Here is a 16383-nt window from a genome sequence, read left to right on the forward strand (position 1 = left end):
ACTGTCACAGATGATTTTGATTATGGCATAATTATACATATATATTTATATGCTGAGATCAAATTTTTCTTTTAGCAGTATAGAGCTGTCAGTGACCATCTATGTTAATTATTGTAGTCTTTAAATGTTAGAAGAATAATGGCAAACACTTACATAGCACTTACTGTGTGCCAAGTACTGTTTGAAGTATTTTGGTGGTGGTGGGGGACCCACTTAATTCTTATAAGTGTGTGCCTTAGGTATTACCTCTCTTTTACAGATAAATTAACTGATACACAGAGAAGCTAAGGAACTCGCCCAAAGTCATGATACTATTGAGTGAAAGATCTAGGAAATGAGCCTACATAATTTGGTTGACTTCTTGTAGCCATTCTGCTCTGCTGCGTTTTATATATTCAACCTAGAAGGACTTAGTGGGACCGTAGCCTAGGGTCAACAATACAGTCATTAGAACTAAAAAGTCTGTGTTTGAATTAAGCATCAACACCTATGAGGCTTGAAGTTGGTCAGGTGTGTTAGGATAAGGTAGGGTACAGAAATTATTTTGTCTACTTTTGTGGCTATTTTAAGGGTCGCATAAGAGTGCTTGGAAAAGTCAGAATCATACTAAACATTGTTGTTAGTTACTGTCAAGGTGATTCTGACTCACAGAGTCCCTAACTGTGTGGAGTAGAACTACTTCTATAGGGTTTGCAAGCTGTAGCCTTTCGGAAGCATATCTCCAAGCCTATCTTCCAAGGCACCTCTGGGTGGATTCAAAGCAACTGCCAATCATTCAGCTGTAGGGTACCACCCACGGACTTACTAAACATTAGTTATGCTTTTGGCTTGTCTAGACCCTTCATTTTATCTAAAAGGGAATCTTAGGTGAGAGTATTGGTGGATTTGTCCAAGGCCATTCAGCAAGAGAATTGTCCAGAGTTGAGACTAGAACCCACATCCTTTGTCTCTGTTCAGAGTACCTTCCAGTGCTGGACTTCCCACCTGATTTCTGTTCTGTCATCCTTTGATTTTTTGTAGTAGAAGGGAAAGGATGCTCCATGTAAGTGACACTAATTAGAGCTGACATTTACTGGGCACTGTGTGCCCAGTCCTGTATTCCTCCCTCGTGCACTCCTACCTCCAGCTGCCCTCATCAATACCCATTCCCTACACACATCCTTTCATCATTAAGTCTGTGCTGTTGAATTGCACTGACTCTGGTGGCATTAGACTGCTAACCAGAAGGCTGGCAGTTCAAACCCACCAGCCACTCCTTGGAAGGAAGGTTGGGCAATCTACTTCCGTAGAGATAACTGCCTTGGAAACCCAAGGAGGGGTCGTTATGAGTTGCATCTGACTCCACAGCAGTGAGTTTGGTTTGGTTTGGTTTCTTCTCATAATGATGAAGAATTGCTTTAGGCATAATCCCACTTTAAAAAAAAAAAAAAAAAACCCACTGCCATCAATCAATTCCAACTCATGGCAATCCTATAGGACAAAGTAAAACTACCCCATAGAATTTCCAGGGCTGTGAATGAATCATTACAGAAGCAGAATGCCACATCTTTTTCCCACAGAGTGGCTGGTGGGTTCAAACCTCTGACATTTTGGTTAGCAGCCTTAACCACAGTGCCACCAGAGCTCCTTTTAGGCATTATACTGCCTAAATTTAATCCTAAGGGTCTGCCTCTTGCTAGTGTGACTTGAGGCAAGCCTCAGTGTCTATACCTGAAAAATGGGCATGATGGTAGTTTCACTGTTGTAAGAACTGTCGTGAAAATGAGTTGAAACAACACATGAAAAGCACTTAGCAAAGGTAAATGTTAAATGCACGTAAGCTGTTTTCATTTTGGCAGTAATCATTGTTATTATTTTCCATAGTCTGCCCACCCTTTCTATAAGCTCCTGAGAACAAGGACTCTCTTTTCCTTGGCATCCCTGGTGCATTGTGTTATGTGATCATTAGATCACTGTTGAATGGGTGACTTGGGATGTGATATTTAGAGATCTACAGATCTGGTAATGTTGGTTTGTCATATGAAAAAGACTTACATTAAAATCATCCAAGATGACATTTTCTCCTGATTTTCAAAACTTCTTGAGAAAAACTAAGTGCCAGCAGTTAGTGGGTTTCATCATTAAACAAACAGTTTTTCCTCCTATAATAATTTGTAGATTGTGTAATTTTCCAAAATACTTGTATTGGCATTGACACCTTTCTTAAGCTGCAATTCACCTGTGATCATCATCATCCATTTCTAATGGATAGAAGTATTTGCCATGTTCAATCTTGCTTCTCTTTCCTGCACACAAACCCACATTTCTATATGAATAACAAGGAGTTTATTACCATGTTGTTTACTTTCTCCTAGTCCATCAATAAAGCAATGGAGAAGGACCATGAAGAATACAACATTGGCGTCCTGGACATCTATGGCTTTGAGATATTTCAAGTAAGACCACTTTGAATAATTGGGGTTTGGAGGAAAGTGATATCATCTGACTTGCAAGAACTATTTCTAGGCAATGGAAAAAAATATAGCTCATATTTGCCTTCATGAGTTCTTCATGTACCTTGCTGAATTAGTTTCTCTTAAATATAAACTATGCTTCTTTCTACTGCTACTTCTAAAATTTCTCTTAGGTTTTTCACGCTGAAACATTTCACTAAAGCACTCAAGAAATAACTTTAAAATGATTTTTAGAAGCATTTGTATATGAGTAACTGTTTAAATTTTTTTTTCACAGAAAAATGGCTTTGAACAGTTTTGTATCAATTTTGTTAATGAAAAATTACAGCAGATTTTTATTGAGCTGACATTAAAGGCAGAGCAGGTAAGCAATCCCTGTTCCTTCATCTTGTTCTATTTCTAATTTGTTTTGTTTTAAAGGATATAGGCTTCTCCCTTTTGATAACAGATTCAAGTTTCAGTCTTATATATAAAATGTACCTAATAAAGTAAGGCAGGAAAACCATATGCTATTATGGCATTTTGGTCTGTGAAATATAAACACCATCTGCTGCTTTTTCTTTCTCCTCTAAGCAAGTGATATTGTTAAGTTGGACGTTTGACTGGCTGTTTTTACTACGCTCTGACTCATTGACCAAGTGGAAAATGGAGACTTAGTTCCAACCCCAATTGTCTATGGTGTATACTGTGTTCCAAAGGAAAAATTTGGTTTTCTCAGATTTGCTCCATTCCCAGTCTTCCTTAAAAATAAATACATTTTTGACATAGTTAGTATTCTAATTTTGACTTGAGGTATATGTCTTCCTTTAGTTTCTTCCCTCTTATTCCCAATATCCTATTAAAGACAATTTCATGCATGTTTAGTTTTGGGGAATGTTTATGCCTCTGCTTAAGAAACATTAATGATTCTTTATTGTTTTTACATAAACCTCTGGAATACCAGTTCTCCACCTCCATGTAGAGCAAAACAACCAAGGAAGAAAGTAGATAGGGGCGAGAGCACATTGGATATATTGTAGGGTGAGGAAAAGACTGGATTTCATGGTATCTGTGCTGGAAACCATTGGCGGATTTTGAGATTTTGAGAGGGGGAGTAATGTGATCTGATTTGTGTTTCATGTTTTTAAAAAGGTTACTGGTTCTATAGACTCAAGGAGTGGAGTGAGGCAAGAGAAAGCAAAAAGAAGTAGAAGTTTAATACAAGTTAGGATACTGCAGTAGACTGAGCAAGAATGGTGGAGATTTAGATAAGGATGGTAGCAGTCGAGCTGACACCGGTGAGAAGTGGTCATATTTAATATACATTTTGGAGAGTGAACCAACAGAACTTGCTGAAAATGATTAGCAATAAGCTAAGAAGGAAAGAGAGGAATCATACTTAGATTGGTAGCCTGAATGAAAAGGCCCATGGTGAGACCATTTACTGAAGGGTAAGATTAGGAGAGGAATTCGTTGGATAAGATGGAATGTGTAGAATCAAAACTATGTTCTGAACATGGTTGGTGTGAGAGGCTGATTATACATCTAAGTGGAAATTCCAGTTGGGCAACTAGGTATATATATGTATGAGTTTGACCTCAGTGGAGGGGTCTGTTGTTGTTGTTCTGTGCCTTCAAGTCAGACCTAACTCATAGCAACCCTTCCTTGGGTTGCTGAGGCAGTATCACTATGAAAGTAGATTGCCCAACCTTCCTTCTGAGGAGTGGCTGGTGGGTTTGAACCACCAGCCTTCTGATTAACAGTCAAGTCCCCTAGGCACTACACTACCAGAGCTTCTTGTGGAGGGGTCTAGACTAAAGAAATAAATTCAAGAGTCATTGGTCTATGGGTGCTATTTAAAGCCTAGAGAATGAGGATTGAGAAAACAAGAAGGTTGGGAGACTGGGCACTGAGGCTGTCCTCTTCATCATGCGAAGATATGGCATGAACAAAGCCAGCAAGAAAACAAGCAGAGCGAGAACAGTGAGAAAGGAGGAAAACCAGACAGTGTGCTGTTCATCATGTTAAATGAACAACTGACCTAAGTGAGGGACTTTCTCCTCCAGTACTCTAGATGCTAACCGGTATTCATGTCCTGTATTAAATTCAAAGAGACCTATATGCTATGCCATATGAAATTGCCATTTTTGTCTGCCAAAAACTGTTGTATGATAGCAATTTCATATGGTTCAGCCTGAATATAATGATGACCAAGCAGTGAATAATTCCTTTGGTATCACCTCTTAGGGAAAAAGACAAAATTTAAGTTTCAAATCTTTGTTTGAGGGCATTCAGGTTTTTCTCTTTCATGGTGATGTATGTGCCTCTGATAGCTATCTGTGCACAGCTCCAGTGAATCTAGTATAATGTGAATCCCTGCTTTCTGTATTTCAGGAGGAATACGTTCAAGAGGGAATAAGATGGACACCCATTGAGTACTTTAATAACAAAATCGTATGTGACCTCATAGAGAACAAAGTTGTAAGTATTTCTCAATGTATTTCTTCTCTGCTTACAGGTTTACATGAAGAGAGCTTTTGTTGTCTGTCATAGAATAAGTGAAATGAAAACTTTGATTTACAAAGAATTTTAGCAACTACATTAATTTTGTGTATTTTTGTATATGTGGGAAACTAGAATAGTAAGTTTTAGTCTTTTGGTAAATATGTACATGTGGGTACGAGTAAATTGTCAACTTACAAATGAAAGTTGTTGGTAAATCCTAAGAAAACACAACTATCACTTATGTAGATGGCCTAGCCTATGAAGGCCCATAAATCTACCCCCACCTTCTAGCCCAATCACATAGTTTCTAGGAATTTATCCCTGATAAATTATTTAAAAGAATAATTAAAAGCAATTTAGACAGTATTAAAAACTTTAGACAGTATTTAAACTGTAATTTACAGTATTTTTTTTAATAATAGCCCCCAAATACAATGAAAATATCCTTAGATAATGCAGTCATTAAATAGACTATATTGTGTTGGAGTGGATGAATAGAGCCACTAAAATAAGAAGTATAAAGACTATGTAAAACACAAGAAATGTCTATAAAGTAGTATAACATTATAAAAAGTAATACACAATAGACTGTGTATAGCGTGTATGTGTTACTGTATAAATGATGCTTTATACAGATAACAGGCTGAGATAGACCATTAAGAAATGAACTAAGTCCAAAGAAAAACATTTTTATTTTTCCTTAATGTTTTTAAAGTCTACTTAGTATAAGTACTAGAGAGCTGATAATAATCAGTGAATGAATAAAACTGCAGGGAATCAGATAGCCTTTTGGAAAAAAAAAAAAAAGTACTTTCTTTCATCTTCAGATCTAAATAGTGAGTCCCCCATTTGAGACTATTAATTGCATTCTTGCTCAAGTGGAAGGCTGACTTTTAAGATGGTATCTTAAGTCTAGCTGTACCCTTACTTAAGAAAGGGCACAATAAGTTTTGTATATTTTGGAGGTCAGTGATGTGGGCTTTGCCTTCTTGGTCCCCTCAGAACCCTCCTGGGATCATGAGCATCCTGGATGACGTATGTGCCACGATGCACGCTGTGGGTGAGGGTGCGGATCAGACACTGCTCCAGAAACTCCAGATGCAGATTGGGAACCATGAGCATTTCAACAGCTGGAACCAAGGCTTCATTATTCACCATTATGCTGGGAAGGTATGACCAGAGCACAGAGATTCAACAGGAAAGGGCCAAGTTCTCCTTTTCACTATCTACCAGTTTTAAGCCTTTCGGTCTGTAATCTGTGTTCTTATATGACAAACTGTATCAATGCTCATATAGTTTCATCTCCTCACTATATTTTATTCACTTAATTTTATTCACTTAACAAGTAGGACCTATGAAGTATCTAGGCTTTGGGGGCAGAACAAAAGATAGTATTGTCCACTCTGTATTCTGTTTAAAACATGACTCACTCTGGAACATATATTAATTGCTGAAGTAATATAGAGTCAAAATACTCTTGGGCATCACTGTCTTTCCTCCTGCTGCAATCAGAACCCACCCCACCCCCCCAAAAAAAAAAGGAGAGTAAAAGCAGTTGCTGTGGAGTCAGTTCCAACTCATGGTGACCCCATGGGTAATCAGAGTAGAACTATGCTCCAGAGGGTTTTCAGTGGCTGACTTTTCAGAAGTAGATTGCCAGGCCTTTCTTCTGAGGCACCTCTAGGTGATTTTGAACCGCCAACCTTTTGATTAGTAGCCAAGCACTTAACTGTTTGTGCCACCTTGGGACTCTGCTACAATCACAGACCTGTATTAATAAAGGGCTAGGGGGTCACTTTTGGTGTTTGTTCTCATCAAAGGCATGAGTGTTGGCTGCCTACTGGGTGCCAGGCACTGTGTAGACACTGGTGATAAGAAGATAAGTAAGTTGAGATTATTGTTCTTGGGGACCTCTTGGTGCTGTGGAAATCTACTAATCTCACCTTTTACCCCAACTAGTCTCTTGTTAACCGTGCTCTCTGGTTAGTGTGAGTTTGTGGTGAATTGGTGCAACTCTTCTGGCATCACTATTGGGAGAAATTGCAAAGCCTTAGATGACACAACCCATTGTAATGGACTAATGAGCATGAGGGTTTTATTTTTATTGTGTATTAACTAAAATCTAGGGAAAGCATTAAGTTTATTACTTAGACAATCCCAGTAGATCCACTGAAGAAGGGGGGTACGTGATCTTGAGATCTGGAATCCTGGTCACAGGTCATCTAGGTCATCTAGTCACCAGATGCCATTCATCAGCATCTGCAGGCCACCCCCAGCTAAGTCAGCTGACAAGTGAAAATGAGGCATCACAGCCATAATGTGTCTGTGATGAAAGTTCATGATGAAATCTTAAATGCTACATCAGGAAACAGACACATACAGGAGAGGATAGCCTTGCCAATTCTGTTTCTATTTTTAAAAATATTTTTATTGTGATTTGAGTATAAATTTCAGCCCTGTTTTTTGTTCAGTGAAATACATAAAGGATAAAATTAGATCTCTTTCCATTCTTGCCCAGGTATCCTATGACATGGATGGGTTTTGTGAGCGGAACCGCGATGTGCTTTTTATGGATCTGATCGAGCTTATGCAGAGCAGTGAGCTGTAAGTGTGTCTAGCCTCATCCGATGTGGATGTTGGTTTGATCAAACTTGCAATATTAAAACAAATGTGTGGTATTTGATTGGTCAGGATTGTGTTCTTTTGTACTGTTGGGGCTGGGTTATAATTGGACAAATTGGTGCTTAAAAGAGCTTTCCTTTTTCTATTCTGTCTTTCCCTTGTGCCCCTAACATTTCATTTCCCTGCATTCAAACATCAAATGCCATCTACATGCTCAAGGGACCCTAATTGCATTCCTACGGTACTATCAAGAAGAGGTGACCATCCTGCAGTTGGGTTGGGGTGGTCATTTCTTATCATCCAAGAATGGAACAGCCTGGTTCTATGATACTTTGGCCTTGGCACATCACCCCAAATTTTCCCTGTGGTCACTCAGTTTTTTAAAATGCCTGATGGTTTAGAATGATCCAAATTACCCTGACTCTCTGAAACACTTGGGAAATAAAAACTCAGAGAGAGGCAACTAGCTAGGGGTTTGCTTGGAGATCCACATTAATTCTTACGATCCTATCAAAGCTATCAGGGTAGAAGTAGTAGGGAGTATCCCCCTTGCAAGCTGCATGAGTTAAAAATTTTTAAGTGTTAAAATTATTTTATTTATTTTGTTGGTGGTGTTGAAAATATACACAGCAAGATGAACCAATTCAACAATTTCTACATGTATAAATTCAGTGACATTGATTACTTTCTTTGACTTAAATATTTCTTAAGGACCAATTCTGCTATTTCCTTTCCTTTTCTCTTCCCTGCAAAGGTCCCCAAGATCCAGGGTAATGGGTAAAGAGACATAATTTATATGATCAGACCTATGTGTGCTGGGCAAGTACAACATAGCACAGACTAACAGATTGTGGAGTTTTTAGAGCTGCCTCCAACGAAAGCTGCCCTTTCAATCTCCATTGCTTGACCTCTCATAGCGATCACGGTGAACTTCTCTAATCAATGCAACAAGCCTGGTAACAGAAGCCTAGCTTCTGTGGCTTTCCATTTCAGGCCACGGTCAGAAGTTGTTCTGCTTTGTTTAACTATCTTTCCTCTCCCACCCTTGCTCTCATCTCTCTTGCCATAGTTCCTTGTATTCATATCTATACTCTGAGATTCTACACTACTCTCAATTCAAAACATGTAAAACCTGAGAGGGTCAGGTAAGCCACAAGTTTTCAACTGTGGTTTTCATAGCAGTCAGGTGAACACTTGCTTCCAGAAATTTCTTTTTTTAATTAAAATTCCTGGGCAAATTAGAGAGTATTTATTGATGCTTCCATATAACTCCTGACCTATAGACATAGTCTGTTGCTTTGTAAACATAATTACTGCAAAAATCTGTATTTGTGTCGGTCAAGTTAGATGCAGATTCTGGAGACATTTCTTACAAAGCTCAAAATGTCCTAAATGTCATTTAGGAGTGAGTGAATATGAGTCTGTATAACAGATTGCTCGTTTACATGGATCACTTTATTCATTCAGTCACTATATATTTATTAAGCACCTAATGTGTACTAGGCTGTACTGCAGACACCTGGGGTACAAAACTGACTTAAGACGTTGTCCCTGTCCTGCCTTGATGATAAATGAGGAGGCACGTAAATAAATGTGGCTTGATTATAACTCTATTGAAAATATATAAGCAAACAAAGCATTTTTAGTGATCTGTTATGGTTTCACTTACAGTTACCCAGACTCAAAATCACAGTTTTTCAGTGCAAAACATGTGTATTGGGTTAAAAAGTGCTTATCTGTGAAGAATATGCCAGGCTCCAAGACATGCTTTATTTAGATTTTCAGTGTAGGAATGGGAGGGTAGAAGAAGTGTGCTACTGGCATCTAGTGGATAGGCCCCTAGGATCCTGCTAAACAACCTGCAGTGTGGAGGGTGGTCCCCACAACAAAGAATGTTCCAGTGCAAAACATCAATATCGCTAGGGCTGAGAAACCTGCCCTCGAGCAAAGCAGAATTGGCACTGGATCCAGGCAATTCATACAATTCCCTGAGCTCCTGTCTATCTTGTTCATCTTAACAAACCCATGCAGACTTCCCTCTATTGTGTTTTAACATCAAGGTGTGTACCTCAGTTCAGTGAGTGAGAAAATTCAAATGGCAGAAGTGTTAAAATTATTTCTTCAGTCTTGGATGCTAAAGTGCTTGTATCTTAGAATTCTTTCTCCTTATTTCTATTGTCTTCTGCTCATTTTCTTGAGTCAAATCTCGATGGAGTGTCCTGTGAGTGGGATAGCCTTTCTGTAGCCAAGATTATGTGCTTCTGGACAGCCTTCCACTCTTTCTCTATGGACACAAGCTTTCAACTCACAAGGTACTTACTGATTGCTAATCCATTCTCTTTCTCCTTTTCCAGACCTTTCATAAAGTCTTTATTTCCGGAAAATCTGCAAGCTGAAAAGAAAGGGCGCCCAACTACTGCCGGAAGCAAAATAAAGGTTTGTTCTATTTTGGGTAGTTTATAGATTCCTATAAGAGCTAGGTTTTTTCTAGGAGTCAAGAACTGCATCCCTGGGCCAGGATGAGGTCAGTGAGGTGTAAGAGGATGGTTACAGAGATGCCCATAAGTAATACTGCAGTTGAGAAAAGGGTACAGGGTACAAGCTGAGTTTGACTTGGCTGTACTAAAACCCCTAAAGATATTAAGCACCTTCACAGCTCAGTAGTTAGCAAATAGTAATCAGCTACTTTCTAAGAAGAAATGGCATTAAACTGAATCTGAAAGAATTCATGTTAAACTCTCAGAGAAATTCTGTGATTTGGTGCCATGTTTTCAATTTTGATGACAGTTTTTCATGCCAGGCCTGAAAACTTGCCAGCTATAGAACTTTGTTGTTGTTGTTAAGTGCTGTTGAGTACCTAAATTTCTATTGGGTTTTATGGGGGCATTTTATGCATCCCTCCTTTCTGGGTATTACAGGCTCCTCCTTGCTGTGAATTTCAGCACATCTGGCCACATATATCTCAAAGTCAGAAGAAATTCATTCATATTCTCATAGTGTTTTGTGGGAGTCCCCGTAGGCAGTGTACTGTATCATCGGAATCACTGTCTGGCAAAATCCATGCTCCCTGATTGAGAGGTTGCTCTAAATTGAAAGGTTGAGTCAAACACACTTAATAATGTAACACTTGCAGAAATAGTCACTGAACCATTAAAAAAAAAAAAGGCATACCAGTTAAATTAAAAAACCAAAAGCCAAACTCATTGTCATCAAGTCTATTCCAACCTGTAGTGACCCTATAAAGTAGAGTAGTACACCCTCATAGAGTTTCCAGGGCTGTAATCTTTACAGAAGTAGATGCCACATCTTTCTGTGGCAGAGCAGCTAGTGGGTTTGAACCACCAACCTCTCAGTTAGCAGCCAAGCCTTTAATAGCCAAGTGCTTAACCACTGCACCACCAAGGCTCCTCCTACCCAATTTTATATCCAAAGAGATTAAGTAGTTAGCAGTAAAGGGCACAGAGATATGCTAGTCTGGTTTCAAATCCCAGCTCTGGCTTTAACACATGATTGTCAGCATGTGAGCTAACCTCTCCGTGCCTCTTGCTTTATCTGTAAGATAGAGTTCTTAAATACCTATATATTGAGGGGTTGCTATGATGACTAAATTCGATAATCCCTCGAAAACATTTAGCATAGTGTCTGAAACAAAGTGAACACAAAATGTGTCCCAGCTCCTGTTACATTTACTTGGTCAGTCCCCTTTCTGTCTGCCATCCTGTTCGTCCCTGCTAAATTCTTTGTGGACATTTATATTTGCACATTCTTGCTCCCTCCCTAGACACTCTTGCTTTGTGTGCCCAAATCATACCCATCCTTCTCCACAGTGCCCTCTTGGATAAACCCAGTTTTATGGGCACCTATAGTTGTTATTGTCCATTCTGTTCCTTGGCTCTTTCTTTCCTGTTTCGTGTATGAAAGACTGCTTCCCAAGCCGATGGTAAACTTCATGAGGGCTGTTGTTGTTGTTGTTGTCATGTGCCGTCGAGTCGGCCCTGACTCATAGCGACCCCTCCTTGGGTTTCTGAGGCAATATCACTACGGAAGTAGGATTGCCCAACCTTCCTTCCAAGGTGTGGCTGGTGGGTTTGAACCGCCAGCCGTCTGATTAGCAGGCAAGTGTCTTAGCCACTATGCTACCAGAGCTCCCTCATGAGGGCTGGGATACTGGAAATAGTTGGCAAAAGTTCACAGCCATGAGAACATTCCAGTTAAGAGGAGCCTGGGTTTTGTGGAGGAAGTCAGTTGCAAGCTGGAATTTGAGTTGGAGGGTAAAGCCTGCTGGGTTTCAGGAACCTGATGTACAAAGAGTGAGAGAAATTGAGTAGCCCTGAGATAGTAACTGAGTTAGGTTCCCTAGAGCAGACAGTTGCAGGAGAGAGCAGGTGGAATTCTCATGAGGCCCAGGTAGTAATGTCTGAGCGGTTTCTGACTCATGCCTTCATTTCAAGGTCTTGAATAAGGGTTAGCTCTGGGTTGGAAAATCTAGTCACAAGATGGTCACATTCAGATCCAAGGGGTCCAGATCATCAAGGTTGCCATGACTCACTTTCAAGTGTTCTGGATTCTCAGCCAAGTTTATTCCTTATAAAAAGAAGGAGAGGCTAGGGACATTTTTCTCTCCTTGCAGTATTTGAAGGAGTTCTGGTGGTGTAGTGGTTAAAGCATTTGGCTACTAACCACAAGGTCAGTGGTTCGAACTCACCAGCCACTCTGTGGAAGAAAGATGGGGCAGCCTGTTTCCATAAAGATTTACAGCCTTGGAAACCCTATGGGGCAATTCTACTCTGTCCTATAGAGTCTCTATGAATCAGAATTGACCCAATGGGAGTGGAATTGTTTTTTTTTTTTTTTTATTTGGAAGACTTGACCCTTTTCTTTCCTTTATATCCTTGTCTTGTTGAATGCCCAAAATTGCCACCTTCCTGGGCTGTACCCAAATGTTTAGGATTGCAAGTTTCAAGCCATCATGTAGGGAGGTCACCTGAAATTATCCAGCATATTTAGCAGGGGTTGAACTCCACACGCCATTCCTCCATTATAACCTCTTTGGTGGATTATATGGCCTCAGTGGACCTGACCCTCTGCCTCTGTGTAGGAGTGAGATTCTCCTTGTTACAACCCTTGCAGAATAGATAGGCTATTTCCATGATTTCTCCACCTTGAGGGCATATCTACACACTCAGAATGTTCAGTCCTCCTCCTAAGAAAGTGAACAGCTTTGGTCACTGTCAGCATCTTTTATATACCAACCACAGTATTTAGCATCAAATAATGATTTATGGAGCAGTGGAGAAAAGAGTTCTTAATCTCAGGGAGAGGCACAGTAAGTAAAACTCAGTCAACACTGTGCCAGGAGCACTGCTGTGCCTATTTTATGATAGAAGAAAATGTCATATTCCGTCCCCCTCAGCCAGTGCTGCTGTGTGTAATGCTCTGAGTGGGAGGGGTTTGTAAAAAGCTTCATGCTGTAGTTCCTAGTTTGCTTCTAGGATATTTCACTGCAACTGATTATGAGAATGAGGCAGGACTTTTTCGTTCTGTTATGCATGGGGTGCCATGAGCAGGGGACAGCAACTCAATGGCAGCTAAAACTACTTAGCTAGAAGTCTGAATTCTTAAAAGAATGTTGCTTTCATGTAGTGGATAAGTGGTTTTGTTCCTTAGGCTGGCTACCTCTGCTCCATTTTGGTATCCATCCGTTCTTCAACAAATATTTGTTGAACACCTTACTCTTACTGTGCACTAGGAATGGTATTAATTGCTGCATATAGAGGGTGAACAAAGTGTCAGTCTTTGCCCATGTGAATATCTAGTGGGGCGTTCCTGCTGGCATGAAAAGTTTAACAAGTATTTGGCTTCTCAATGAATACTCTTGAAAGTTTAAGATTCAAGAAAGTCAAAGAGTTGTTTGTATTTGTTTCTTCTAATTACTGAGATAAAAAGAAAGGTACATATCATAATAGCTAAATATTCTTCTTGCTCAAAAAGTATCAAACGTTATCTTGGGCTTTTCTTCACTCAATGAGAGAGATGTCTCTCATTGAGGGTATTACTTCTTACTTGTCCTTTTCACATACCATTCAGATGTCAAAAGTTATCAAATTTAGATTTGTTTAACTTAATTTAACATATAACAGGAGAACAATACCTTTAAAGGGACTTGACTGCTAAGCAGAAGGCTGGCAGTTGAAACCCACCAGCCACTCTTGGAAGGAGATGGGGCAATCTTCTTCCGTAGTGATACTGCCTCGGAAATCCAAGGAGGGGTCGCTATGAGTCGGGTCCGACTCGACGGCACATAACAACAGCAACAACAACAAGGCATAAATAGCCCTTAAATCACACACAAGTGTGTCTTGGTGTAATATCAATAGATAGGGTGCCAAATATATAAAAATCTGCAATTTGCTTTTTAGTTTTAAAATGTTGCTGTTTTTCCTTATAATTAGCTATTCCTGAAGACCTTAAGAGATACTTAATATGTATTACAGGGTAATCGTTTATGTAGAGTCTAGCAAACCAGAAAGCTCAAAATGACAACAGTTGCTACCTATAACACATGAGAATATTTAGAGTGCAATTTAATATTATGCTGTTTAGTAGATATTGCAAAAGAAGGCTGCTGTTAATGATGAAGCAAAGAACCTGATGTCATAAAAGGAACTCAAAGGTTAAGGGCAATCATTGGAGATGGAGATGTCGAGTGTGAGGAAGGATGCAAATAGAGAGCAGATAAATACGGAAGGGAAGGGAGAACTTAGCGTGAAAGGAGCAAAAGAGATTCAGATACAGAATAATGCTTCATTTTTGGAATATCTGCAAAAGTTCTAGTAAAATGCAGAGCAAAAGGAGGTGGGGTACTTGGGCCATTGCTTATCCAGGGAAACTAGGCAGGGTGAGATAAGACGGTGAGGATAGGAAAAGTTCTAAGGAGAAAGGGCACAGCATTGCCTTGCCTTCAGTTGATAAGGTTGGCTTTTAGAAACTACAATTATTGCTGCTGTTGTTAGTAAGTTCTGACTCAAAGAAACCCTACATAAAAAAGAGCCATATACTGCCTGATCCTACACCATCCCCACCATCGTCGTTATGTTTGAGCATTATTGCAGCCACTGTGTCAATCCATGTCATTGAAGGGCTTCCTCTTTCTCCCTGACCCTTTACTTGACCAAGCATGAAGTCCTTCTCCAGGGATTGGTCCCTCCTGATAACATGCCCACAGTACATGAGATCAAGTGTCTCCAGTCTCACTTCTAAGGAGCATTCTGGCTATACTTCTTCTGAGACAGAGTTATTTGTTCTTCTGGCAGTCCGTGGTATATTCAACATTCTTCACCAACACCACAATTCAGATGCATCAGTTCTTCTTCGATCTTCCTTATCCATTGTCCAGCTTCCACATGCATTAAGGCAATTACAAATACCATGGCTTGGGTCAGATGTACCTTAATCTTCAAGTTGACGTCTTTGCTTGGGAGCACTTTAAAGAGGTTTTTTGCAGTAGCTTTGCCCAATGCAGTATGTCATTTGATTTCTTGACTGCTGCTTCCATGGGCATTGTTTGTAGATCCAACTAAAATGAAATCCTTGACAATTTCAATCTTTTCTCCATTTATCATAATGTTGCCTTTGTTATTAGCTGTTGTCAAATTGTCCCCTGATTCATTTTGACTCTTTGTGCAATGAGATTCGATAGATGTGACCCATAGGATTTTCACTGGCTGTTTTTCAGTAGGTTACTAGGCCTTTGTTGGTGGTCTGTCTTAGTCTGAAACTCCACTGAGACCTGTTCAACATCATTGCAACACGCAAACCTCCACTGACAGACGTGGTGGCTCTGCATGAGGTACATTGGTCAGGACCAAATCTCCCGGCTATTATTTGTCAGATGTTCCTTATTCTGATGATTAAGTATTTGATAATTGAGAATATGGTTATAATTAAACATAAGCTCGAATGTTTGAAGTGGTAAAAATAAAAGCTTCAGTCAATAATCTAATTGTATGTGGAATAGAAGAGTAGTCTGAGAATGCTAAGAAAGTTGAACTGGCATTTGTTATCAGAATGTAGATACAGTACAACATGATTTGAAGGCTACAGAGTTGAAGGACACTGGTAGAGAACAGAGATGCTGTGAAAGATACAGGTCATTGGGTGTATGGGCTTCAACTTTGGGGGTTATGGCTAAATTAGCAACAATACTATCCTGTTATATGGTCTAGCAAGTTGTAGATTTGCAACTTTTGCATTTTATTCATAAGAAAATGGGGAAAATTCCTATAAGCAACAAATACTATGGATTTATTTTATACATTCCCTGAAAGACACTTTTGAGAGATACAGAGCCATGGCCCAGTCTCTCAGATCTTTTACATCCACAATATTATATAGATGTCATTAGGAATCATCTTAATGATATCCCTGAGGTGTTGACATTTAAAGGAATCCTGAGTCCCTTGGGAGTAAAATTTATGTCCAAGGTGCTCATGTATTTTATTATATTATAATAAAACTTAAAACTGATGTATATGATATAATTAATAGACTATTCAGTTGGTGGAAACTCCCATGATCTTGATTACAAATGGGAGCAGAAGTAATAACACTTGATTTTGAGGCATCTCTGAATTTTAAGTTGTTATGGCTGGAAGGAACCAGTATTGAAATTGACCCAAGAATTGATGCTATAGGGAAACAGAATCTAACTCAGAGCTGACCAAGGTGGGCTAGGCTGCAGTGTTGTCTGAGTGAGTCTGGACTTCTAATAGGATTGGATGTGCTAGAGGAGATGGGGGTGTTTGATCAGGCTGATTTTTTTTTT

At 39.5% G+C, this 16383-nt stretch overlaps 1 protein-coding gene across 1 annotated transcript in view; it reads left to right on the plus strand.

Moving 5' to 3' along the window:
• MYO1E (myosin IE) overlaps positions 1–16383 on the plus strand; it is a 158906-nt gene that overhangs the window by 57567 nt on the left and 84956 nt on the right. Inside the window, exons 11-16 of the mRNA XM_042783283.1 lie at positions 2355–2435; positions 2731–2817; positions 4827–4913; positions 5940–6107; positions 7456–7541; positions 9914–9995. Of these exons, the coding sequence (XP_042639217.1) occupies positions 2355–2435; positions 2731–2817; positions 4827–4913; positions 5940–6107; positions 7456–7541; positions 9914–9995 (591 nt within the window). The remainder of the gene's footprint in view (positions 1–2354; positions 2436–2730; positions 2818–4826; positions 4914–5939; positions 6108–7455; positions 7542–9913; positions 9996–16383) is intronic.

This window comes from Orycteropus afer, unplaced genomic scaffold (assembly GCF_000298275.1).
Source record: "Orycteropus afer afer isolate SDZICR_OR568_19922 unplaced genomic scaffold, OryAfe1.0 scaffold00015, whole genome shotgun sequence".
Classification (NCBI taxonomy): domain Eukaryota; kingdom Metazoa; phylum Chordata; class Mammalia; order Tubulidentata; family Orycteropodidae; genus Orycteropus; species Orycteropus afer.